The sequence below is a fragment of the Carassius carassius genome, chromosome 22 (assembly GCF_963082965.1).
Source record: "Carassius carassius chromosome 22, fCarCar2.1, whole genome shotgun sequence".
NCBI lineage: Eukaryota > Metazoa > Chordata > Actinopteri > Cypriniformes > Cyprinidae > Carassius > Carassius carassius.
The window spans coordinates 3,591,374-3,619,183 of record NC_081776.1 but is presented as its reverse complement, the minus strand read 5'-3'; the positions used below and the strand labels follow the sequence as shown (position 1 = coordinate 3,619,183).

Here is a 27,810-nt window from a genome sequence, read left to right as displayed (position 1 = left end):
GTTCTCTATAGGGCTTATGTTTTTTGGAACAAAGCAGGAATTACGGTCTGTCTGAAATGGGCTCGTGAAGGAATATTGTAACGGGGCTCAATTACATTAAGCATGTTCTTAAAACCTAAGTTTTTCACTACAGAGTAAGGCGCTCGCACACTCAGTACGCGCTGAAGGCTCGTTGCAAAATGGCTAATGCGTTTAACAGACCAGAAATAGAAGATCCTCCAATAACCAACAGGTCTGGTGTTTGGGTGCACTTTGGATTCCCTGTAAGCTATAATGGTGATGATAGAATGAATGGTAAATAGTAAGGTCTCATATCCGCGGCTATAACGTAAATGTAGCCTACCGATCGCCGTGGTGATGTCTTTTGCCCTGTTTGAATCCGTTGGAAATGTCTGTCTAAATACTGCGGGGATAAATGCTGCGGGCACCCTAGATGCGACATATCGTTGTTGTTTTTTATCCACCACTCTCTTGCCATCACCATTATAGCTAACAGGGAATCCAAAGTGCACCCAAACACCAGACCTTTTGGTTATTGGAGGATCTTCTATTTCTGGTCTGTTAAACGCATTGGCCATTTTGCACCGAGCCTTCAGCGCGTACTGAGTGCGAGCGCCTGACTGAGTAGCCTAACATAAACATATAAGTTGGTGTTTTTTTCTTCTTCGGGGGTGTCAGGGGCGTTGCCTGTTACGTCGTTTGGGTTATTGGGCTACCTTGTTGAACGCATATCATTATATTTCACAATTTTTTTTATTTTCCAAATATAATTAATTAGTCCAACGAACCGTTCGGTTCATAATGCGAACGGTTCAATACGAATACGCGTATCGTTACACCCCTAATATATATATATATATATATATATATATTAGGGCTGCACGATATTGGGAAAATATGACATTGCGATATTTTATTTTTCTGCGATATATATTGCGATATTTTTTCTTACAAACAAAAATGGGGTGAGCACACTTACATTCTCATTTTAAATGATTTAAACATCGACACCATCGCGTCAATTGATTAATATGCGGGAGGGAGAGAGCAAGACAGCGCTCGTGTTGTTTGAAGACGGCTCGCTCTCTCTCTGTCTCTCTGGCGCAAGCTCTCTCTCTCTCTCTCTCTCTCTCTCTCTCTCTCTCTCTCTCTCTCTCTCTCTCTCTCTGGCGCACGCTCTCTCTCTCTCTCTCTCTCTCTCTCTCTCTGGCGCACGCTCTCTCTCTCTCTCTCTCTCTCTCTGGCGCACGCTCTCTCTCTCTCTCTCTCTCTCTGGCGCACGCTCTCTCTCTCTCTGTCTCTCTCTCGCGCACGCTCTCGCTCTGTCTCTCTCTCTCTCTCTCTCTCTCTCCCTCCCTGTCTCTCTCGCGCGCTCTCTCTCTCTTTGTCTCTCTCGCGAATCACATTCGTCAAGGGCCGGGGAGCAGCTGGCCAGTACAGTTAATGAATAACAGATCAACTACGACAGCCTACATCGCACATCCTGCGATGTGACTATCGTGGATTCGCATACCCAGCTTGTGTATTTTCCACCAAATAAGTCAGATCATACATCAGAATGTCTTTTGCTTATTACAGCTATTGACATTTACTCTGTATCCTAGAGCCTGTAATTGCATGGCATTGTGGGTAATTGAGCAGTTTAAAACATATTTGGTGTTTGAGCAGGTTACTGTAGGTAAACTGGCTGAGAGTGATTCACAGGACATGCACATGTGTCGTGGAATGCGATCCATTGTCTGGGAATGCAAGAATCTCTTTTTCCAACCTCAAGTGGAAATTCAATGACTGAGGCCTATTTTTGCCCATGCTTGAATTTTTGATCCCCTCCTTCCCATTTTAAAAACCTTAGGTATATTGTACAGTCAGTGAGTCATTACCAAAAATAATCTCTGATGTGGTGATCGGGTTCCTGACACAAAACCAAGGTGCCTTGCATCACCCTGAAAGGGTTTATTTTGTGATACTGACTCGCTGATTAATCCTGACATTTATCTTGCTTACAATATTTTACTTAATGCAAAGCAATTTACTTTTCATTCAAGGTAAATATGTATTTTTTAACAAGATCATGCATTCCCGGGGAATCGAATCTATGACATTGTCGATGTTTTGAGTGCAGTGGACTTGCATGTATGCATCATTATACATGTCAGTGTCATGAGATTCATAATGACCAACAAATTCAGTGTCCAAACCTCGTTTAGGTAGGTAGTGTACCAACCATTTCTCTTCTCTCTCCTCTTTTTCCACTGACAGCCATGAAAAGCAGTTGCTGCTCTTCCTGCAAAAATCTCTACTGGATTTATAGCGGCACATCTTGCTCTTTCTCTGTCTCCCTTACATACTCTCTCATTCCTTCAGTTTCTTCTTTAAGGTCCTAGAGTCATAAATGTGCTGATGCATTGGAGAGTCCAAATCAAGCTTTCGTTACTTGGAACCAGTCTTCAATAAGCCATCAAATAATGCATCAATTAAGAAATCTAAGCAGCATTTGTGCCTAATACAGCAAACTTTCCATTAGGATTACTATTGATCTTGTTGGCATTTTAGGGCTAGAGTCCTTGTTTATGATTAAGGTAAAGATTTTGAGAAATATATGTTTGTAGTTGAATTCTCATACTTAAAATCACTGTATAGATAGTTTTACGAGAAATTATCAGGTTTATCGGAATGCAAATTATACAGTGGCTTGAAGTGGGATTAATGTTTTTAAATACATTTTTATAAGTAAATTCAGTTTACAGCATGCTTAAGTTTGTTTTGCTCAACCCGAATTCTAAAAATCTGCAAATGCAAAAATATGTTGTTCACTTAACACTAGCTAGGACTTGTAAGCATATATTTATTGGCCATTTTGTATTCTGACTAAGTTTTGTGGTTAAATGTTGTTTGGAAATGCTGCTGAATGTATAGATAAAAATTATATGTACTTTAAAGACCCCCTCAACCTGACTTCTTTTGTCTAGGTTTAATTAGAGAGGCCGTACCTCGCAAATCCCCCATAAATTGCACACTCTGTCTAATTTGGATTTGATTTATAAATAAATGCACCATTAGGCCTGTACTTCAGAGAAAGTTCCTCTATGAACTCTCAAAATTTCAAGGCAAAAAAGCATTCATGTCAAATAATAAAGAAAATGCTAAATGATATCCAATGTAATAGTCAAAAATAAGCTTGATGACAGAGACTCCAAAAAATGTTTTCCCCCTTTAAAATCTTAAGCACAGCATGTTGTCTGACCTTCAGCACATACACATGGGGATTGTTGGCCCATCACATAGTGTTGTTATGTTGTACATGAAGCAGACCTGGTGCTGGACTCCTGCCATTACTGTCCTGAGATCTGTGGTCGTGTGCCGCCCAATCAATCAGCTGGCTTTATGGGACAACTCCGGCTGGCCTCGTCACTTTTATTGGTGCTCTCAATTTCCTGCACTTCTCACCGAGCACACAGTCCCATAATTCAGCAGTGGCTCTGTATGTTTGTCATCACGGATGCAGACAGACAGACAGAGGTGCACTGACTGTGCAGCGGTGTGGATTTCATTGATCTGGCACAGGTTTGAGATCTCTTTATTTCTTTATGTTTTAGAGTGAACACGGAGGATAGAAAGTGAATTAGATTCTCTGTCCTCTTGTCTGTCTTGGTTTGTTCCTGTCCGTTCAGTGACTTTGAAGCTTGAATTTCTAAGGATGTGTATTTGTGTGATTTTTAAGAGCTTTAGGAATATTGAGGAATAAATTCAACTTAAACAGTTTACCACAGACAGCAGGGTTTATGTGAGTTTCCATATTATAGTTAAGTGTTTTTTGTTTTTTTTAAAAAGCAATGGAGATCTGTTAGAAGTTGTATTTTTTAACTGTTAATGCTACTCATTATTTTTAGACATACAGACCATATTGACATATATTTTGTGTTCCCTTTGAAATATTCCTTACATTTTCTTTATTTGGCATTGAAAATGTCTTTCAAAAGTTTTAAATTGAATCTTATGGGACTTCCATGATCATCTTGACATGTCCAGACTTTACAGATCTAATGATACATTAACTGGTATATATACACATCAAATGATCATCAAGACTAATGTAATTCACAGTATTCACAGTTCAAATGATGTGCTTATATACTATATGCTAAAAATCGGCTGAACATTTCTAGAAACAAAGTCGGATCTAAAAAGCACTTTAGTATGTAGCATTTCTTTTAGTATCGAACTAAAGATTTGGATTTTCATTGAAATTGTTGAGCAGCTGTCAGTGAATCCAGATGGACAGGCCGACTGCACATATCTGGCATACCTGCAGCGTCTTTAATGAGATGTGTGTCTGAGGCTCTGATAGGCTGCTGACGCTGCAGATTTCTGGGATGCCATTCTGCACCTGGCTACAGTTGCACAACCTCAAAAACCTTCCCCACTTTTTATCAAACCTGAGAACATTTATGATGATTTATTCTGCCTTAACTTCGAATTTCGCTAGAAATGTTGATGCAATGCAAATGTCGAGTCTTAATGCCTGCTACAGTACATTATTCCACAGAAGAAAAAAAAAAGTTTTCTTTGCATAGGAATCCAAAAATCCAGAACCTAATTTTCTCACACATTTCACTTGGAAATACGTAACATTACAGAACGGGCTGTGAAAGCCATGTAGACGTTGAAATCCATTTGGAATTGTCCCATTTGTTTGTTTACCTTGGCTGCACTGTATAAACATCTTCCCATTATGAACTAATAGTGCAGTCAGTATAAGTGCACATCATCACATTTTGATGGTTACACATAGATTTACTTTACTTCTTCCTGTAGGGAAAAGGCCATTTTATGTGGTACTTAATATCACGTTGTTTCATGGTGAAATATACACCAATTACAGTAAAATGTTTTTTAATGCAATATGTCTGCACGGCTCATCCATTTGTTAAAATCTTGGCCAGAGAAGACGCTCTGAATCGTCCTCCTACGCCAGACTCCTGCTGCGGCCGCGGAGAGTGTGTTAGTATAAACTCTGATAGCGAAGCCAATCTATGTTAATGGACCTTTATTGACAGACATGCAAATAAGGGTGATGGTTTATGTTGGCAATGCTCCACTCTCTTCTTGAGCCGTAAATTTAGTCTCTCTCAAGTTGTCCAGAGTGGCTGAGGTCCAAAAGACGGTGGGTGGTAGATCCAAACATTTAGTTATTTAATCCTTTTGTCAGAGGGGTTGTGGATCACATCAGCTTTGGCTCTGGTTATAAAGAACGCTCTTTAACTCAACATTTATCTCGGCGAACTACGAGCATCTCGCTAATGGTAGATTGTTCAGTCTAAGTGTGTTGACATGAATGAGTTTGTAATTATTTTTTATTGGTACAAGGAATTGCCTGTGGTCAGAGGTGGGTTACGTTTTAGACTGTGGAAACTGCTACGTTATGTGTAACATTAATGATTCATAAGCATAATTAAAAAAATGTATTCATTTATTAGTGACATAACCACTAATGATTATATTTATTTCATTTTATATAAATATATAATTTCTAATGAGAATTCAAGTGGAATGATGTGCTTTAACACAATTAGTTTTCTGTAAAACATCTGGTGTGAACACCTCATACACTTTTCATTTATTTTAGTTTAGTATTGTATATTATGTTAATGTATATCATTTATAACATTAATGATTCATCAGCACAAATTATTATACATTTATTTTTATCTTTAATTTTATCTTTAACCTCACTTCTTTCACAATCCAGTCAATTATGGATAAATACGCAATATGCAATAAGTTCTCTTTTGTCTTATTGGATATGCAGTTTTATTCAGGAAAACAGAAGTAAAATGGGTGTTACCATCTTAAATGTTATCATCTTAAATTTCAAGAGCCAATTGAACAAAATCCCATGTAAACTTCACTAAGGACAATTTTCCATCTGTCATCGTTTTTAGTTTTCTTCATCAGCTGCTCCTATTTCCCTACAGAGTTTAAAGAGAGCCAAAACCTGAATCGTTTGCGTGGTTTGGCACAGGCATCCGTTTGTACATTCACGACCTAGAGAACATCACAGACGGAGGCTCTAAGACTGCATTCCCATGGGTCATTGCAGTGATGAGCTTTGATGAAGGGTTAAGCGCTACTTACGAGGAACATAGTAATTTAGCAGGTAAATGTGTTATTACAGCCATTACAGCGCGTGCTCTCTAGACAGGAGGCGTCTCCCTGCTTGCTGGGGGAAGCCAGACCCCCGTTATGAAACATTCAAGAGGGTAAAAGTGCTGCGACATGAATCTAGGCACATGGGTGGTCCACGAGAGGAAGAGACGAATCCATTTCTATATTGTTTCTCAGAACACACAGCCTTATTGTCAGATATCTCTTTTCAACACAACCTGAATTTCAGTCATAAATTTAGCGTGGTCCGCATGTGTAGTCATCGCTGCGAGAGCATGATTCATTGAGTTGATCATACACAGTTGTGACAGTTATATTGAGCTGAGTCAGTGCTGTTTGCTCAAGGGCTCAGATATGAAGGGCAGCCATGCTCCTGCAAACAGAAGATCCAGCTAAAGATAGACCACATTCCTGCGGTTTGTGAATGCGGGCGCAGCGGTTCTGCCTGATAAGGAAGATCGGCTTGATCTCTCGCTTGCTGTTTCTTGCTCACATTCCTTGTTTCCCCTCTCCCGCTGTTGTTTTTGTTTTGTCCATTCTCTCTCTCTCTCTCTCTCTCTCTCTCTCTCTCTCTCTCTCTCTCTCTCTCTCTCTCTCTCTCTCTCTCTCTTTCTTCATCCTTGTCAGAGTTATGTGAATATGGAGGAGGGGTTTAGGAGAACTGTTTCCTGTTCTCTTGTGTCTGAGAGCCTCTTTCTCTCTCCATTCTTGCACATTTTGTGTGTGTGTATTTGTGTGTCAAGCAGTGTTAGGAAACCAAAAAAAGTGAAGGTCTTTTTTTTTTTTTTTTTTTTTTTTTTTTTTTTTTTTTTTTACTTTTTCAGTAGCAGGACAGTAGCTAAGCTGTGTGTTGGTTTTCCAGCAATTGCTTTTTCCCACAAGAAGAATGCTAAATTCTTGGTTTTGAGCTGAGGCAATGATCAAACATTGTGTCAAACATTGTCATTCATGTAGTGTTTTTGCTGGTTCATTCATGTAAATGAAGTGACATACAAGTGTGTGTGCGTGTGTGTAATGTTTTTGCATTTAATGTAAATTTATCCATTCTAGTTTGATGTCGTCACCCTAATATTTCTGAATTTATTTATTTTTTAAATTTTAATTAATAAATAAATAAAGGTTGTTTTAAGAACTTTATTTGAAGGGTTATATTAAGAACTTTGCATTGAAAGTTTCTTCGGGGAACCAAAAATGGTTCTTCTGTGGCATTGCTGTGAAAACCATACAATTATATTCAAACTAACCAGCAACAGCTCCGTGATCACAAAAGAGAGGGAGGGAACTAGCAAAAATAAGAAATGGAATGGAATGGGCAATAATTGGAAGTTGGGAAGGGAAAGAGAGAGAGTGGGACAGTGTCAGAACAGGAGAGAGAGAGAAAGGAAAAGGGGGAGAGAGGGAGGAGGCTGACCCGTCGGCTGTGATTGAGAGTTTGCACCATAATGGGAGGCAGAAAAATGGAGGAAAGTAGGGAGGGTGAAAAAATAGGAAAGGAAGAGGCCAGCTCTGGCCCTTTCTGGTAGCTCCAGCTGCAGCAAGAAAGAGAAAGCGGCCGAAATACTCTTTGTGTTGGAGCGTTATCGAGACTAGAGAGCGAATTTCTGCTATGTTGTGAAAGCTAAAACGTTCCAGAGGTTATCATCACTGAAGTGAAGGTAGGGCGGTCTCGAAATGGCCCATCTGAAGCTGCACAGTCCTGAGATTAATGACAACAGCTCTGCATCTCCTGGGTGGGCTCGGTTCCTCCGCCGTGTACCCCGCAGTATATTTAGTCAGAGTCTTTCTGCTTGACTGAGTGGACATCCTGTGCTAACATCCTTTCCTCACCCATTCTCTGTCTTTTTTTCTTCATTCTTCCCTCTCTCTCCCCCACAATTTCCATTTTAAGTGGTATTATGAAAACAAACTTGTGATCTGTTTGATGTCGGGATGAGAAAAGATAGACTGTAAATGTCTTGCATATGGGAATGCGTGATTTTTGTGTAAAGGTTAACCAAATGCTCACAGCAGCTGTGGAATCCAGACAATATCTAGTAACGGAGGGGATTCTGTGAGTTTATGTAAGGTTCACGCGTGAGACTAAAGGACACGCATGTTCTGTTGTTTTCCAGGGTCACGCTCTCAGGATTGAAGCATGGATGATGATTTTGAGCGACGCAGAGAGCTCAGGAGACAGAAGCGGGAGGAGATGCGGCTGGAAGCCGAGAGGTAATGTGGGCGTCATTAACGCTCACTCTTTCTTCTTCAGCCATTTTGCTCCGTAAACCGAGGGCTGTTAATAGGGAGAGATCATCAAATCCATTGCACAGCCATTGCTGGTAAAGATTATTCACCTTGTAAAAACAAGACAGCTTGCAAATTGTCCATTACTGTGTGGCCAAATGAGTATTTGTGCAGGATTTAAAAATGCTTGATGTTTTCAAAATCTCCAAAAAAAAATTTAATTGGTAAACAGAAAGAGCTTTATTGCCAAATACAAGGAATTGGTTATGGTGACAAATTCTCCATATTTCTCCAAGAAGGCGCCACAGGTGGCCACCTTGGAGTGGAGCTCCAAAGTTGTTTTAATGTTTTTGTTAGTTTGTCCTGTTTTTAGTTATATTCCTACAATCAGTTTCACCAGGGACGAATTGCTGAACATTTGGCAGTACACACTAGGGCTGGGAAAATAAATCGATGCATCGCGAATCGAGAAATGATTCCGCATCGATTCTGAGATTTTCCGAATGCATCGCAATTCTTTCTTGAATCGATTCTGAGCTTAGTTTTGAACAGCAGATGGCACTGCATGCTTTAGAAACACCCGTACTCTGCTCATTTCCAAATCATTACAGACACTTGAACCTAAAATAATCATTTATAAAATTTGAAAAGGTTGAAGCGAATTACAAAAGTGTTCACAATGGGCTGTTTACACTAATCTTGCATCATAAAAAACATTTTAAGATGAAGTGAAATTACATGACTCAGCCGAACGCACAAGCACTCTTTAGCACTCTTCTTCATGAGCATTTGAGTGTGCGGATAAAAACTAGATTAGAGCACCATCTGCTGTTAAAATCTAAGCTCAGAATTGATTCCAGAGGAATCGCGATGCATTCTGAAAGTCCACGAATATATAAATGAATCCACGAATCGATTCTCCATCGATTTCTCGTCCCAGCCCTAGTACACACCACCCAATATTTCACAGTTTTTTGACTATTCTGATGTTTTACTGGACAGAACAGCAGCACTGTTCAAGCACTTTAAGACATGCAAACGTGGGAAGCGAGCCGGTATGCTCGTCAAGCTCATCCAGTGCAGCTTTAGAACTAAATTTTGGAACTAGAACTTTTTTTGTCTACCCAACAGAAAAGACGAAATACTTATGCTCTCGCGGATAAACAAGGACTTTTCAAACTCTGCTGCTCTGTGTTTCAAGGAAACCTGGCTGAATGAAGCCATTCCAGACAGTGTGCTAGAACTGACAGGCTTCCAGCTGTTCAGAGCGGATTGCAACATAGAATCAACAGGGAAATCCTGTGGCGATGGGACATATTTCCACATCAACCAAAGGTGGTGTACAGATGTAACAGCGTTGAAGAAGATGTGCTAATGATCAACTGTATTACTTTCTACTTGCTGCAGGAGTTTTCCTCGTTCATTCTCATAAGTGTCTACATTCCTTCGTAAAGCTTGTGTGAATGCAGTGTTACAACAGCTGGCTGATCAGATCACAGACACAGAACAACACACAGACTCTGTTATAAGACTTCAATAAAGCAAATCTCTCCCATGAACTGCCAAAATTCAGACAGCGCGTTACATGTCCTGACAGAGACTGTAATGTACACTGTGTTGAGGCAACAACTGGCCAGCAATTTGAATGAGTTCTCTATCAGGTTTGAAAAATCCTGTCTCACACCCCACACCCATTCTGACCTTCTGTCCATGGATCCATTTACACCTCCAGCAACCTCCCTCTCCCCGCTCCTGTACTTTGGATCAGTGAAGATGATGTGTGTCAGGTGTTCTAAAAAAAAGAAGACAAGAAAAACAAGAAGAGTACCAGGCTTAGAGAATGTTATACCAGCCTATCTGAAATCCTGTGCTGACCAGCTGGCCTCTATCTTCACACAAATTTTCATCAGATCGCTGGAGCTATGCAAAGTCCCTTAGTGCTTCAAATGCTCCACCGTCATCCCCATCCCAAAAAAACCCAAAATGATTACAGACCTGTTGCTTTAACTTCTGTGGTCATGAAGTCATTTGAAAGACTGGTGTTGGCCCTCCTGAAGGATATCACTGGACCCTTGCTGGACCCTCTGCAGTTTGCTCACCGAGCAAACAGGTATGTGAAAAAAAGCAGTCAACATGGAACTGCATTATATCATACAACATATAGACAAACCAGGGACTTCTGTGAGAATCTTGATTGTGGACTTCAGCCCAGCTTTTAACTCTTATTATCCCAAACCCCTCCAGTCCAAATTAACCCAGCTCTCCTTGCCCACCTCCATCTGTCAGTGGATCACCAGAGTCTTTACAAATAGGCACTCAGCACTGGCACCCCCCAGGGATCTGTTCTCTCCCCACTTCTCTTCTGCCTGTACATCAACAACTGCACTGCAAAGAACCCCTCTGTCAAGCTCCTTAAGTTTGTGGATGACACCACACCTATCAGCCTCATACAGGACAGTAACGGGTCTGCTTACAGACAGGAGGTTGAATAGCTGTCTGTCTGGTAAAGTCTTAACAACCTGGGGCTGAACACTCTCAAAACAGTGGAGATGATTGTGGACTTCAGGAGAAACCCCCCTGGACTTTTCCCCAACTTACTATCATGGACAGCAATGTAACAACCTTGGAGTCATTCAGATTACTGAGCACCACCATCTTTCAGGACCTGAAGGGGGAGTTCCACACGGACTTGATTGTAAAAAAGGAACAGAAGAGGCTGTACTTCCTTCGCAAGCTGAGGAAGTTCAACCTGCAACAGGAGCTGCTGAAACGGTTCTAATCTGCAGCCATTGAATCAATCCTCTGCACTTCAATAACTGTCTGGTTCAGCTCAGCTACCAAAACTGACCTGTAGAGCAGATAGTCTGGACTGCTGAGCAAATCACTGGTACAACCCTCCCCTTTCTCCAAGAACTGTACTCATCCAAAGTGAGTAAAAGAGCTGGCAAAATCTAAAACCCTCACACCCAGCCCAGTCTGGTCGGCTCTACAGAGAGCACTGAGCACCAGAACGGCAAGGCATAAGAATGTTTCTTCCCTCAAGCAATTCACTTTACAATAAACATCTAATATACAACATAGGGCTGTGCAATTAATTGAAAAACGGTTTCGATTTCGATTTTGGCCTCCAACGATTATCAAAATATAATAATCGAGATAAAAAAAATATTATTGTGCCTAATCTGCCACTTTTCCAGCGCTGCACTTTCGTTCCTCCATAAAAGCCCAAATTCCTGTGCAAATCGGTAAAATCATGTAACATGACTTTTGCTAAATGGGATGTGCTTGTTTTTTCTAAGTATATTTATTTATTCATATTTTTAAAAGCGTGAAAGAGAACTTTCGCTGCTCCTCATGAAGAACGTTATGCTCTCAGAGACGGAACAGAACACAGACATGTACAGTCAACCTTTAGCTGAAGGTGCATGCCTAAACCATCAAATACAGTAAAAATGTGTCAAAATGCTGTGCTTAGTGAATATTAATGTATACCTTCGTCGGTCATGTAATAAATGAACGTAGAGTTGAGAGTAAAAATATGCGTGTAACAGTAAATTGGATCCATGCGGCTTTTAAAGTGACAGCAGGCTATTTTTTGCTGCCACTGTGTGCTTATTAATCAAACAACAAAAGACAAATTCAAAGTCACATACTGCTCTTAAGTGAAGGACTTTTGTAGCTTTAATAAGAAACAAAAAAGTTTAATTCTTACAGTGAAGACTATGCTGTTTTATTTTACATTTGATTATTATTGATTATTATGTATCCCTATCTTTAAATATAACACTCATATAAAGTTTTATTTAACACCTCATAATAGTGTTAAATAATCGTGATTACAATAATGACCGTAATTGAGCAACCCTAATACAACACTATTTATACATTTATGTATTTATTTATTTAACACACCATGCTGTCTATTTACATTTTAGTATTCAAATATCTTGCATATTATACCAGATTTGATGCAAGTGTTGGTATCATGGGATCAGATTAGTTTTGAATATAATGAAGTCTAAATGCAGTATGAGAACTGTGGTGGAAGGGAAGATCAAGGATTGGGGAAGTTACTTTTAATAGTAATACATTACAATAATGCGTTACTCCAAAAAAAAAAAAAAAGTAAGTGATTGTGTTACTTAGATACTTTTTATGGAAAGTAATGCATTACGTTACTTTTGCATTACTTTTTGTTACCTGAGCTGGGCTTGCTTAAGTGTTTTATAATAACAAAAAACCCAATAGTTATATTTTTGGCAACTGTAAATGCCCTTTCACACCAAAAGTGAAAATAATAAGCCTCATGCTGAAGGAAGTGCCTCAAACTGCACCTCACTCTCAATTTATCTACACAAGGGACAGGAGAGGTGTCAATAAATAAACGAGAAAACAAAGTAACTTGCGTTACTTATTTGAAAAAAGTAACTCAGACAGGGCCAAATTTAAAAATAATGCGTTACTTTACTAGTTACTTGAAAACAAGTCATCTGGTTACGTAACTCGCGTTACTTGTAATGTGTTACCCCCTCAACACTGTATAACAACCAAATTTAAGTTCTTACTCACACAAAGTTATCCTATGGAATCATATGTATTATTTCAGTGGTACTTTTATATGTTTATCCTGGCCAGCCTGCTAAACTTCTGATTGTGTGTTTGCTATAATGCCTTAATAATCCTTATTTTTACACACTGTTCACACTTACTAACAACTTATATGGCAAACGATTGGTTATTATTGTATTGGGGCACTCAAACATCCATGGCTTTGATAAATTGCTATTTCTGTGCTGTCTTAAATGTAAAAAGTTACTTAACACATTTACAGTGGTTTAAGATTCATAAATACACTGCATGTTGATGTATTTCCAGTATTCTTAACTTTTAAACTTTTTAACTTTTGTTCAATTAGCTCAAGACCCATTGTTTCTAAAGAGATAATGAATGTTTCCCATTGTGGAGAAATGAGAAGAAAAAAATTGCCTGCAGATTTTTGAGCCAGAGGTGAAAACAAAGAAATTACTGTTTTAATGCTTTTGTGGTTTGAAGCTTGCACTTTCAGCTCGTTTTACTTTTTCTGTGATGATGAAGTCTGCTATTAAAGCAGAAAGCTGGTGTTAAAGTAACAAATGTTAAACATCAGTGGCACATTTGCGAACCGCTTGACCATTTAAGGCAAAGCAACACTCCCATAAACACTGGAGGCACTGACAGCTGTTTCTTGAACATTTATGCTGCTGTCAAAAAGAATTATGGGTAATGGCTGATGAACATACAAATCAAGCTTATTATCATTCCAACAGAGCATTGGATGGCATGAATCAGCTCTAAATCGGTCTTTCAGCAACAGTTATTTCTATTATCATTGGCTAGGATGCTAGACCAGAGTTACATGGTGTACAGTTCGTTCTGAGTGTCAGCTTCCTGTCTACAATGGTCTTCCTGTTTCCTCCAATCATATTACCATGAAGCAGGAATGCTTTTCTTTTTCATGATTTAAGATATATGGGATATTTTTCACCTAATCGTACGGCGGAAGTGCAAAGCCGATGACGCACAGATTAGGGGCCATTATATTTTACAGCATAGCGTAAAACGAATGCTTTTTTTGGTTATATGTTATTAACGTCTGAAAGGCTGGAATTGTGTTTTTTATGCCAAGTATCACATTTGGATGAAAGCTACTAATGCAACCCGTTCAGCTGTGCGACACAATGTGATCTTGTGTTTATGTTCTTGTGGAGTCGATTCAGTTTGGCCCGCTCTTCTTCTCCAGCTCGAGTTAGTGATAAAAGATTAAATCGCTCTATTAAATAGCTGGAATTATGCAAAGATGCTGTAACAATCAATATTTACTCTTTGCCGGTAATTGAACTAGTCAAAACCATCTGTTGTCTCGCTGGCCCCATTCATTTCGGCCGTCATCGCGATGCATGGCGGACACAAAAGTCAGTTTTCGGTGTACATATGATGAGCGCTGTCACTCTGCCAAATGGCTCTGCATTAGAAGTGTTTACTGGCAGAGATTTGTGAAGCTCTCCGTCCTCTGTGCAAGCAGCGGGACAACAGCCGGGCAGATGTTGGCTCGGCGCTGATGCAGAAAAAAGAGAGAGTCTGATAAAAGTTCATGCACGCAGGACTAGCTTGACATCCGAATCCAGCTGCATTTATATCAGGTGATGATGGCTTGATGTGCGCCAGTCCTTTTCATCTGGAAGACTTGCCAACATTTCAACTGCTGAAAATGACAGGAGAGGGAAAGTGTGTAAGAGAGGGAGGCTGTGTGCTCTGTCTTTTGTCCGTATGTATTACTGGATATGGCTGACAATCTAAAATGTGGCACTCTTTTACTTTAGATAAAATGCTCAACTTTACATATTTAGATACTATGTCCACAGCATTGCACGAAAGCCCATTTTAAACAGAAAAAAAATATTATATCTCACAATTCAGACATTTTTTTTGTTTGTTTTACCTGTTATTAAGTTTACATCTCACAAGTTTTTTTTGTTTTTTTGTCATAATTCTGAGTTTGTCTCAGAATTCTAAGTTTTATCACACAATTACAAGTTTAAAAATTTTTGAGTTTATCTCACATTTCTGTATTTTTTTTTCCATGACAAAATAAATAAAAAAGGTAGTTGAAACATTTTATCTCAAAATTCTGACTTTTTTTTCTCACACCTGTAAGCTTGTATCCTAAAATTCTGCATTTATATCATAATAATAATTTCAGAAATGAAAGCTATAAACTTAGAATTGCAAGGATTTATTATAAGATTAAAAATCACAATTACCTTTTTTTTATATCCTGTGAGGGAAACTGGCTTCCATATCATTCCCATAGACAAAACTGTATTGCATAGAAAATTAATTTCTCAAAATCACAAGCTTCAGTCTGATTGGCTGCTTGCTATTTAATTTTGAAAACGTTACTGCAAAAAAAAAAAAAAAAGAGCATTTCAGAGGAACATATATTTGTCACTGTATTTGGATAAGTTAGCAAATAAGTAAATGTATGGTGATGTATGTCCAACATGCTTAACCAAATAAGCGCCAAACAATTTTGTTTGTCTAGAGAGAGAGTGAACCGGAGGTGAAAACAAAATAATCATCTTATTAATGCTTTTGTAGCCCGAATATTAAACATCAATTGATTGGAATATCTGTGAGCCTTTTGACCATTTAAGGCAATGTTTACAGTGAAACTTTCAATCATTTAATAGCAACTCAACTATGTATTCTGCCTTGTTATATCTATCACATAACCAATACTTATTACTTTTGAATGGACATAAATTTAGCACACCCCAAATTTCTGCTAATTTCTTAGAAGCCATCTGTTTTGTAGAAACTGCACACCCACTATTTGAATTACTGCCTTTTTTGCTGTACGCTGGTCTATTGTGGTATCACCCATTTCCAATTTATCTGCCCCAAAACATCATCCATAAAGAATGAAATGCGGTTATTCATTTTACATGAAGGTCAAAAGAGCCCTTCCTGTTTAAGTGGGCGGTTCATGGCCGGAATAAGCCGCAAAGTGAATAAGACTTTGCCAATAGTCAAACATCTGGCTCTTTGAGACTATAACGACTAGATCAAAGATCAGGTCTGCTTTGTGTTTAGTGAATAGCTGGTCAGTGCCGCTTCTGAAAAGACTGGCACGGTTAAAGGGTCAGAGGATTTGTACTGTTTTTAAAGCACTATGTATACACACACACACACTTCATTGGCCTTTCCCGAGACAGGTTGATGTGTTCCAGTTCGGGTCACTGATACTCCACATACACACACAGGAATGTTTTGACTGCTGGCTCCGTGTCCTCATTCACCATGCTGACGGAACGTTCTGACTAATGATTACCAAAACCTGCCATTCCTGTCCAGTCCACGGGTTCTATTTTAGCATCAGCTGCCGAATGAATTCATGTTTTTGACATTAGCCGCGTTTCCATCCAAGCTGAGAATTTAATTTATGCTGGAAAATTTGGAACATTGCATTTGAAGCAATTTGTGATTTAAGCAGCATTTCCAGCTGCATTGTTCAGAAGAACAAATTCGTCACTTCTGGAGAAACTGCTGTAGAAATGGAAATGCCAGTGATCGCTGGCAGATGCTTTATGTCTGGGATCGCGCATGTCAGACAGATCTGGGAGGTAATAATAGTCAATCATCTGAGCTTATACAGTCACCTGACTTTTGTTTCCATCATAGTTTATTCACAAATACATAAAAAAAATCCACCTAAAGCAACGCTGTAAGAAAATAATTTATAGATACATTTATACTAACCCTTGCTAACCCTAAAACAAGGCATAATTTAAAATATGGGTAAATCCCTGTACATTGGGCCGTATTATTTTGTACTTGTCTTTAAATTAAGCTTTTTATCTTTCATGCACATCTTGATGTTTCCATCCAGAATATTTTTCTTTTATTTATTTTATTTTATTTTATTTTGATTTATTGCCTAAAAAATGCTGGCTGTAAACACCAAAATTAAAAAAAACAACACATAAATAATAATTTCTATTTCAAATAAATGCTGTTCTTTTAAATTTTTGATGAAAGAATCCTTAAAAATATGTATGTGGTTTCCACAAAATATTTAGAAGCTGTTTACAACATTTATAATACAACCCGAATTCCGGAAAAGTTGGGACGTTTTTTAAATTTTAATAAAATGAAAACTAAAGGAATTTCAAATCACATGAGCCAATATTTTATTCACAATAGAACATAGATAACGTAGCAAATGTTTAAACTGAGAAATTTTACACTTTTATCCACTTAATTAGGTCATTTAAAATTCAATGCCTGCTACAGGTCTCAAAAAAGTTGGCACGGGGGCAACAAATGGCTAAAAAAGCAAGCAGTTTTGAAAAGATTCAGCTGGGAGAACATCTAGTGATTAAGTTAATTGATATCATTGATGATGCCCGTGGTCTTCGGGCTCTCAGACGACACTGCATCACTCATCGGCATGATTGTGTCAATGACATTACTAAATGGGCCCAGGAATACTTTCAGAAACCACTGTCGGTAAACACAATCCGCCGTGCCATCAGCAGATGCCAACTAAAGCTCTATCATGCAAAAAGGAAGCCATATGTGAACATGGTCCAGAAGCGCCGTCGTGTCCTGTGGGCCAAGGCTCATTTAAAATGGACTATTTCAAAGTGGAATAGTGTTTTATGGTCAGACGAGTCCAAATTTGACATTCTTGTTGGAAATCACGGACGCCTTGTCCTCCGGGCTAAAGAGGAGGGAGACCTTCCAGCATGTTATCAGCGTTCAGTTCAAAAGCCAGCATCTCTGATGGTATGGGGGTGCATAAGTGCATACGGTATGGGCAGCTTGCATGTTTTGGAAGGCTCTGTGAATGCTGAAAGGTATATAAAGGTTTTAGAGCAACATATGCTTCCCTCCAAACAACGTCTATTTCAGGGAAGGCCTTGTTTATTTCAGCAGGACAATGCAAACCACATACTGCAGCTATAACAACAGCATGGCTTCGTCGTAGAAGAGTCCGGGTGCTTACCTGGCCTGCCTGCAGTCCAGATCTTTCACCTATAGAGAACATTTGGTGCATCATTAAACGAAAAATACGTCAAAGACGACCACGAACTCTTCAGCAGCTGGAAATCTGTATAAGGCAAGAATGGGACCAAATTCCAACAGCAAAACTCCAGCAACTCATAGCCTCAATGCCCAGACGTCTTCAAACTGTTTTGAAAAGAAAAGGAGATGCTACACCATGGTAAACATGCCCCGTCCCAACTATTTTGAGACCTGTAGCAGAAATCAAAATTGAAATGAGCTCATTTTGTGCATAAAATTGTAAACTTTCTCAGTTTAAACATTTGCTATGTTATCTATGTTCTATTGTGAATAAAATATTGGCTCATGTGATTTGAAAGTCTTTTAGTTTTCATTTTATTAAAATTTAAAAAACGTCCCAACTTTTCCGGAATTCGGGTTGTAATAAGAAATGTTTCTTAAAGATCATGTGACACTGAAGACTGGAGTAATGGTACTGTAAATTCAGTTTTGCATCACAAGAATAAATGACATTTTAAAGTAGATTAAAATAGAAAACTTATTCTCTTTTGAGCAGTTTTAGCTGCTTCCATATAGTTTTCTCCATGGAGCGGCGGCCATATTGGCACCACACATCTGTGTTGTTCCCATGAGAGGCCAGGAAGAGTTCAGGAAATAACATCCATCCTCATCGAATGGCCCATTCCAAACACACTCTCTCTGGATGGTAAAAGAAAGGCCTGCTTGAGGATATACATGTGTTTGGGGGATGCTGTTACAGAAAGCTTCAAGGTTATAGGCAGAAATAAGAGCAGATGATCTTCTGCTGTGGTCAAATAAGGAATGGATGGATCTATGGCGTTGAAGGCGACTGTGGGGTCAGTAGGTGGAGGAATAGAGAAGGCAGAGCGTGGGAATAGTACTGTTATTTGGCAAGGTCCATATATTTCTCTCTCCCAAGTCACCCTTGTGGAGTGTCTATGATTGCTCTCCAGAGCCTTTGCCTTGTGCGCAATGTTTGCACTGACATTTCTTAGATGTTTGGACCACAAGAAAATACTTGTCAGCTTGATATATCCGTTGTCTGATTGTGTCCGAATGGGCTCGGCATGCTGTGAAAGCAAATTAGCTGCAACATTAACTGCATATCAATTTAATTTCCCATACTGCTTCCTTTACAATCTTTATGAATCCAATAAAACATGTTTCTCTCTGTGTGGCTCTCACCACACACACTATAAAATAATTAATGCTACATGGCTGAAAGATGTGGTTCATATGGAAAACATGTTCTCCTGATGTCTTGGTTTTCATCCCATATCGCTACAGTTACCAAAGACATGCCAGAATGTTATCTTTACTGTAGAGACCCTACCGAATGTTATTGCAGCAGGAAGTCAGTAAGTTTGTTTTCTGATTTATTTTTGTGGTTATGGAACCAGGGAAGCTTCACACAAGTCAATGCAAGATACAGTAGGCGGTGTTCCCCGGATGGATGTCAGATCAGAGAGAGTCCGGACTCGATGGGCTGGAATGTTAAAGCGGATTTGAAGCCATTCTCTGCTGTTTTGAATGATCCCTCTGGATTTGATTCGTTTTTAAATTGAGAGAAATCACTTTTTTCTTAATCTGTTGAAATAAAAGTTTGACGTGTTGTGAAGACGTCTAAGCTTGGTCTGAAACCTGGTCCAAAAAGACTTGTTTTTTTTGTTCGTCAGCAGGAATCCGGCTCTCTATATGATTTCACTCTCCCCAAGGTTTTCCATGGGCGTTAGCCGAGCCGAACACATTCCTGATCACAGCACAAGCTGAGGAAGGGCTTTTTGTTGAGATTAAGTCTTTCATTCTAAAATCTAAATGGAAAAAAAGTGTATATTTTGGTTAAAGAAAATAAGCAATTTTTTGCATTTTGTATTGAAATATGATCTGAACATGTTCTTGACAAACATAATATTCTATGTATTCTGTATCTCGCTATCTATCTGTCTATATCTTTTTTTTTTCACTATATATAATTGAATTTATGCATTTAGCAGATGCTTTTTTCCAAAGCGACTTTTGCATTGAGGCTAAACATTTTTACCTAATGTGTTCCCTGGGAATCGAACCCACAACCTTTTGCGCTGCTAATGCACTGCTCTACCACTGAGCCACAGAAACATACATATATATATATATATATCTATACAATAGACTAGATAGAATACAATAGAAAAAGAAAACCAGTTATTTTAAATGGTAATACTATTTCAAAATATTATGGTTTTTATTTTATTTTTGATTGAATAAATGCAGACTTGGTTGAGCATAAGAGACTTCTATCAAAAACATTTAAAATTCTTTCTAACCCCAAACGTTTGAACTGTAGAGTAAAAAAAATAAAAATAAAATAAAAACCTTTAGAGAAGTACAAGAAATTTAAACTGGTTGAAAGATTGAGATAAAACATCAGCAGGAGACACGAGAAAGAGATGAAGAAATCTTGACAGAGAGATGTGAAAACTTTATTTTACGTTACACGAAAGTCCCCTGGCTGTGGTGTGGGCCGAACGCCACACTGCTGTCTGAATCCTATTATCAGCTGCCAAAGCTGACACACACACACATACACACACACAGCTGACAGCCAGTGGAAGTTCATCCTCAACATCAACAGCAGCAGTAGCAACTGTGACTTTGTGTGCCAAGGTGACAAAAGTCCTCACTCTTATCACCTGTTACCAGCGTAACATCTAACACTCTCTGTGTGTAGGATGGCGTATAGCCGGAATGAGGAGGATGAAGAGGAGGCCGCTCGTGAGCGCAGACGAAGAGCGCGGCAGGAGAGACTGCGCGGTAAGGACGGCGAGGACATGGCCTACCAACCCGAGACCCCGGAGCTCAACAACAGCCACAGGTAAAACAGATATTTTTGGAGTATTACGTGACCGGTACTTTTAATATGTAGGCTAACTAATGTTTTCTCTGTAACTTTAGTGGGCAGCACTTATAAATAACTTCCTGTAACAGGTCAGCATTGCGGAAACAGTGACATATTCAGACACTGAGGCTTTGTGCAGTGAGTGGACACAGAAGACGGTCAAACAAGACCTGAATTGTTGTCGATGTGTGAGCAGACATAGCTCCGGCTATTGTCCGTAGAGCTGACGCAGGGTAAACGTTTGCCAAGCTGTGCGGTCAGACTACATTAACCTACAGGGGCAGGCATTTGGCAGTCTGGAGAAAGGAAAAGGGAGTGCAGATCCACTTTAAATCATAAATCATTTTGCATGTTCAGGTTTGCTGACACTTTGGATAAGAGAGGAATTTATGTTCTTTAGAGTTGTAATGTTGTGTAAATAATAGTTTATTATTTGTCCCTGGTGTTAATGTTGTAGCTAATACTTCAGTTTGGTTATTATATGCAATTTATACACTACTATGTAAAGATTCTTTACGTTTTTTTCTTGCTCACCAAGGCTGCATTTATTTGATCAAAAATACAATAAAAACAGTGATATTGTGAAATATTATTATGATTTAAAATAGGTGTTTTATGTTTGAATATATTGTAAAATGTAATTTATTCCTGTGATCAAAGCTGCTTTTTCAGCAGCATTACTCCGGTCTTCAGTGTCACATGATCCTTCAGAAAACATTCTAATCTGATGATTTGCTGCTTTATGAAACATTTCTTATTATTATTATTAAGGTTGAAAAAAAGCTGGGCTGCTAAATATTTTGTTGGATTTGTATAGGATTATTTGATGATTAAACATTGCAAAATAATAGTTTTTTGTCATTTTGCACATTATCATCAGCTAAAAATTTTGACAATGTTAAGTTTTTCTTCTTCAAAATTACTAAACTTCATAAACATAACAAAATGTTGACTAAATATGTAGGACCATTTCCATCAAAAGATAAACTATAAAAAAAAAACTGTATAAAATGAATAATACGCCGCCAACATTTTGAGATTATAGCATTAGCATAAGATTAATTTCAACCATTTAAACATAATCATGTATACTGTATTAAGATGTGTATATTTTTATATTTAGGCATTATATTAGCCACCATTTCTAATATCAATCGAGTACTAGTCATATATGCAAAGATATAATTTGTGATATTATATTTTGTCATCTTATCTTCTTATGCTACTTCTTGTAGCGTGACGGTGACAGAGAGTGTATCCACCTCAGTGGTGTCCTCCAGCGGGACAGGAGAAGGGGACGATGAGGAACAGGCCCTGCTGGAGCGCCTGGCCAAGAGAGAGGAGCGCAGGCAGAAGAGGATGATGGAGGCGCTGGACAGACAACAGGAAACCCTGGAGGAGAGCCGGTGCTATGAGCCTGAGGAAGAGGAGAAACAGGTGGAGGAGGAAGAGGAGGAGGTCACCCCTAGAGAGGAGGAGGAGGTGGTGGTGGAAAAGCCACAGAGGTCTTATTTGAGAGAACAGGTTTGCATTTCTAGTTTTTATGCTTTGATAGACCCCAAGAACTTGCGTTCAAGGTTTGTTTATGGCATCTAATTTTATTCACCTGTAGGAATCTGTTGAGGAAGTATCTAAAATACCTGAGGAGGTATGGTGATGATGAGTTTTTCTTAATTTTAATATAGCATTTGTTTCTCTCATTTAACACAACAAAGCATGTGACTGCAGTTCCATTCATAGGACAGTAATGAGCGAGGTGCTGTGCCTTCTTCTGAACTATATGAGGTGGTTATAAATGAAGACGTAGATGATTCTGCATTTTTGTCGGAGACGGAAACTGGCACCGCAGAGGTCCCTGCAGGTGTACGGGAGGAAAAGAGTGAGATAGAGGGATTGACAGAGAATAAAGTGGATGAAAGAAGAGAGGCATTAAACTCTGAGAAATATGAGGTTTCAGAAAATGACGAGTCTTTGGTAAGAGTTTAGTTGCACTTGAAGGATTGCAAAAGGATGGATGGTTTAGATTTTGGGTGAGAAATCACCAGAAATGATCATTTGCAAAGACCTCATGAAATGCAAAGTTGCTTTTTGTGACATTTAAGCCATGTGCTTTTACTTTAAAGCATAGTGGACTTGACAAAGTAAACTTTTAGCATATATATGCATTTAAATAAGTCTTTTGCTGCCTTTCAGTCTAAATCAAATGTCATTGTTCGCTTAAAAGTGCCCACCATGTTCTCATGACATCATAAGGTCAGGTTCAAAGATTGTCCGCCTTCCATGTTTGATTTCCAAGTTAAAAGTCCAACTTCAAGGATTTTTTTGCAATGGGTAGTTGGGAACGTTCCAAGTTGAATGAAAAGCATTTCCTATTCTATTTCTATTTGCAGACTCTTAATGATGATAATATGATTTTGTTCTCACAGGCATTGATATTTTGGATATACCTCATGCAACCTGTCTCCGGTAGCAAATAGCAAATCATAAACTTAAATGAAAGATTATTGGCTATTCAAATAAAAAAGACCAACCCTTCAACTTCCTGTTTCAGTTGGAAATATGACAAAAAAACGCATTCATTACGCCTTTTCATGGGGTCTTTAAAAGCTTTGGATAGACAGACAGGTTGATTCATGACTGACTGTTTTCATTGGCACTATAAAGGTTTCCTCCCCAAAATCCTAAATCACTCCAGGCACTAGTTTGAGCACCGTGTATAGTGTTTGCACCAGAGTGTGTTTCACATTCAAACACAGCAGGTTGTTATCGATGGTCAGCGGTTACACACCGTGTGTTCACTGCTTTCTGCATCCCACATGTGAACTTTTCATCATTTATCCAGCGAGTGAACCAACAGCACCCACATTTTTTTCTTCCAAAACTCTTCCAGCACACTGTCTCTCTCTCACTCACACACACACACACACACACCAGTGCATGTCACGTCCACACATCACTCAGTTCTGATTGTGTTTCTGCAGATGGAAGATGAGGATGTGATGAGGAAGAATAAACAGCCCAATGGAGGAGTGTGCGAGGATAGCGCTCCCAGACACAAGAAAGCTGAGAGGACTTTCAGGTCAGGGCTCATATAAAACAATTAATGATTGTGTTAGGATGGTCCAGGGTTTCTTTTCCCAAACAACTTTATTGTGTATTGTTGTGTATAATGTAGAAACTATATTCCATGTTTTTCTTTTTTTTCAGGTTTTCCTCTTTTTTTTTATTGAAAAAAAATATGCAGCACTTTGACCAAAATATACATGTTACCATATATCCTTGAAATACCTATATATATATATCCATCCATCCATCCATCTTCTTCCGCTTATCCGGGGCCGGGTCGCGGGGGCAGCAGTCTAAGCAGAGAACCCCAGACTTCTCTCTCCCTAGACACTTCCTCCAGCTCTTCTGGGGGGACACCGAGGCGTTCCCAGGCCAGCCGGGAGACATAGTCTCTCCAGCGTGTCCTAGGTCTTCCCCGGGGTCTCCTCCCAGTGGGACGCGCCCGGAACACCTTCCCGGGAAGGCGTCCAGGAGGCATCCGGAACAGATGCCCGAGCCACCTCAACTGACCCCTCTCTATGTGGAGGAGCAGCGGCTCTACTCTGAGCTCCTCCCGGGTGACTGAGCTTCTCACCCTATCTCTAAGGGATCGCCCAGCCACCCTGCGGAGAAAGCTCATTTCGGCCGCCAGTATCCGGGATCTTGTCCTTTCGGTCATGACCCAAAGCTCATGACCATAGGTGAGAGTAGGAACGTAGATTGACCGGTAAATTGAGAGCTTCGCCTTGCGGCTCAGCTCTTTCTTCACCACGACAGACCGGTACATCGACCGAGTATATATATATATATATATATAGCAGAAAAAGTTGTTTTTTTTTATCAAATAAATCTCTCTGGTCACATCTAAATATTTAACTAATGTCAATACAGGACGTTGGAATGAATATACAGACAAAATAATCACATTCCACATGTCTGTGTTTGTCTGTTTTTGGCCTTTGTTGAGGTAAAGTAGGTCATTTATATGTGTTTAGCTATATTTGCTTTGCGTGCTGGAGTATTTGACTCTAGTCACCTGATCTGCCGTGTCCTGAGGGCTGTTCTCGGCTGGAACTGGAGACTGTGTTACCTTAGACAGGCCTGTGCTGATTCACTAAGTCTGTGTGTGAACAGGTTGGGTTTCGTTTACATGCAAAGAACATGGACGTGTAAAGCTGTTGACTGATTTATTAACCCTTGTAAGTAACTAAGGGTGCGCTGTTTATTTGTTTGTTTGGCGACAGCCGAGGCAGCCTGCGCTCTCCTGAGGCGCCGGAGGCAGACGATGCAGACGGCGAGGATGCTCGCTTGGAGGCCGAGAGAAAGCTGGAGGAACTGAAGAGGAGAAGAGATGAGATGGAGATTGAGGAGTTCGAGAGGATGAGGCAGAAACAGCAGGAGGCCGAGGTGGAGCTGGAGGAGCTAAAGAAGAAGAGGGGGGAGAGGAGGAAGGTGCTGGAAGAGGAGGAGCGGCGAAGGAAGCAGGAAGAGGCCGAGATGAAAGCCAGAGAGGAGGTGTGTACGCTAAGGGTCAATGATTCACTTCTTGGACAGGAATGTGCTTCGCATAGCTTTTCTGCGAGCGAAATCTTGATAAGGTCCTGTCAGCAAAATTAGGTCACTTCTGTAAACATTACATATTAAATGCTTGGATGTTTTATGAATGTTCTTTGAGAATTTAAACCTTACAAACAGTAAACTGATCTTAATTTTGTGGCTAATCGAAGATATTAGGCTCTTATTTCGATATAATATAACAAATTTTAAGGCAGCAATCTTGCAAATGCTTCACAGAAAAGGTAAAGCTTATAGTGCATTGTGACAAGTTTGTTAACAGAACAAAAAAAAACGGTTAAAAAGAGAATTAATGCTTTTACTCAGTCAGGATGATTTAAATTGATCAAATGAGACCGTAAAGACATTAATCTGTTTTAATCCTGAAAATAAGTGTCACGCTTTCCACAAAGAATATTGAGTGGTACAACTCTTTTCAACATTTATAATAATAATACGTTACTTTGACATAGCATATTAAATGCTACATTGTTAGTTTAAATCAGCATATTATAATGATTTCTGAAGGATCATGTGACACTGGAGTAATGATGATTGATGATTCAGCTTTGCATCAAAGGAATCAGCTACATTTTAAAATGTATGAAGTAAGAAAACTGTTATTTTAAACCGTAATGATATTTCACCAAATCTTACCAACCCCAGACGTTTTCAACGTTAGTGTTTAAATGACTTTATTTCACTTATTACTGAAAAAAAGTCTAACAGAAAGAATGTAGTGTTTTACCCAGAATCTGTGAGTTCTGTGTGCATTCATGCTAAGAGTATCGTATTGTTAGCTTAGCTTTGAGAGTAATTTGATATTTGATATTGTGGGCAGTCGTGGCCTAATGGTTAGAGATTCTAGTGGTAAGACCCTTGAGCAAGGCACTGAAACCGCGAGTGTGTGTTCATGGTGTGTGTGTGTGTTCACTGCTGTGTGTGTGCACTTGGGTGGTTTAAATCCAGAAGTCAATTTCAAGTATGGGTCACCATACTTGACCACACGTCACTTCACTTTCTTTTCTTTTTATATTAGGCAATCTGTGGCTGTGGTGTTAATTATGGAACTGTTGTACTCATAGTATCATTACTGAACCCCCATTATAATTTAAACGAATTAACATTAGCGCGATCGCACCCAGTGTGAGTTCCACATGACTGCACATGAGTTTCGGACCCGGCTTTCCCAGCAGCGGGTAAGAAACACAGGCGTCCCTCCTCGTGGAGGCCCGCTCCTAGCATTGTAATGCAAATATGTTCCTTGTTCCTAATGAATAGAAGCAGTAAATGAAAAAGGACTAATTAGAGATTAGAGGGCCCCGAGCTGATGCTAGCGGGCCGTGCCAAAATCTGTGGTGTAAATAAAAAGGCTTCTTTATGATTTCCCAGCTGCTGTGGAATGTGAGCAGCTGCCAGTTCACGTTATGCGTCCGCAGAGAGACTGTCTTGATTTTGTTGTTCTTTTGTCTCATTATCATCCTCGTTTATTGCAAAAAGAACATTCTTTAGAACATGAAGATCCCAGGTTTATCTGCTGGTGGTGTTTATGTATGTGCCGTCTAATCTGTGAGGTGATGATTGTGTGCTTATTTTCTTTTTCAGGAGGAAAGGAAGAGGATGAAGGAGGAGATCGAGAAGAGAAGAGCAGAGGCAGCTGAGAAGAGGCAAAAAGTGGAGGATTCAGAGGAAGGAGAGGCCAGGAAGCCCTTTAAGTGTGTCAGTCCCAGAGGATCCTCCCTGAAGGTCAGTCATCACCCTCCCTCCCTCCCTCTCTCTCTCTCTCTCTCCCCCTCTCCCTCTCTCTCTCTCTCTCTCTCTCTCTCTCCACAGCTGTCAATCACCCGGCAGCACAGCGTCAGCTGATTCATAGGAACACACTGTCCCTATGAAAAAGCAATTATCTGCCAACATAATGAGGAGGAGAACAACTTGATGATTGTGCATTAATGCAGCACTGAAGCTTGTATGTGCTAGTTTTCAGAAATAACCCCATTTGTTACCGTTTTCCGCCAAAGTAACATAGTTACTAGAGTTACTGTTTATACAAACAAAAACAAAAAAGAAAGAAAGGTAACCCTTTACAATAAGGTTCAATTTGTTAACTGTGTTTAATGCATTAACTAACATTAGCTAACAATGAGAAATAGATTTGTTACAGTATTTATTCATCTTTGTTAACATTAGCTAATAAAAGCTGTTCATTGTTAGGTCTGGTAAATAGGATAAAAAGATGCAACTTTTGATTTTAATAATGTATTAGTAAATGTTGTCAACATTAACTATGATTAATAAAAGCTTTGGAAGTATTTTTCAGTTTTAGTTTAACTAATAACTAATGTTAACATATTGAACCT

At 39.3% G+C, this 27,810-nt stretch overlaps 1 protein-coding gene across 6 annotated transcripts in view; it reads left to right on the top strand.

The window, feature by feature from the left end:
* Positions 1-27,810, top strand: part of LOC132098727 (non-muscle caldesmon-like) — a 58,618-nt gene that overhangs the window by 19,938 nt on the left and 10,870 nt on the right. For 3 of the 6 annotated variants that reach the window (XR_009422964.1, XR_009422963.1, XM_059504868.1), the window contains exons 2-9: positions 8,277-8,373; positions 20,687-20,830; positions 22,090-22,378; positions 22,467-22,502; positions 22,595-22,828; positions 23,836-23,933; positions 25,144-25,414; positions 27,059-27,199. Coding sequence is in view for 4 of the 6 variants with exons in the window: in XM_059504868.1 (XP_059360851.1) it covers positions 8,300-8,373; positions 20,687-20,830; positions 22,090-22,378; positions 22,467-22,502; positions 22,595-22,828; positions 23,836-23,933; positions 25,144-25,414; positions 27,059-27,199 (1,287 nt within the window). In the remaining 2 variants the exon portion in view is untranslated. Of the gene's footprint in view, positions 1-7,668; positions 7,821-8,276; positions 8,374-20,686; positions 20,831-22,089; positions 22,379-22,466; positions 22,503-22,594; positions 22,829-23,835; positions 23,934-25,143; positions 25,415-27,058; positions 27,200-27,810 lie in introns of those variants that run through there. The other 3 variants (XM_059504869.1, XM_059504870.1, XM_059504871.1) reach the window with 3 other exon arrangements.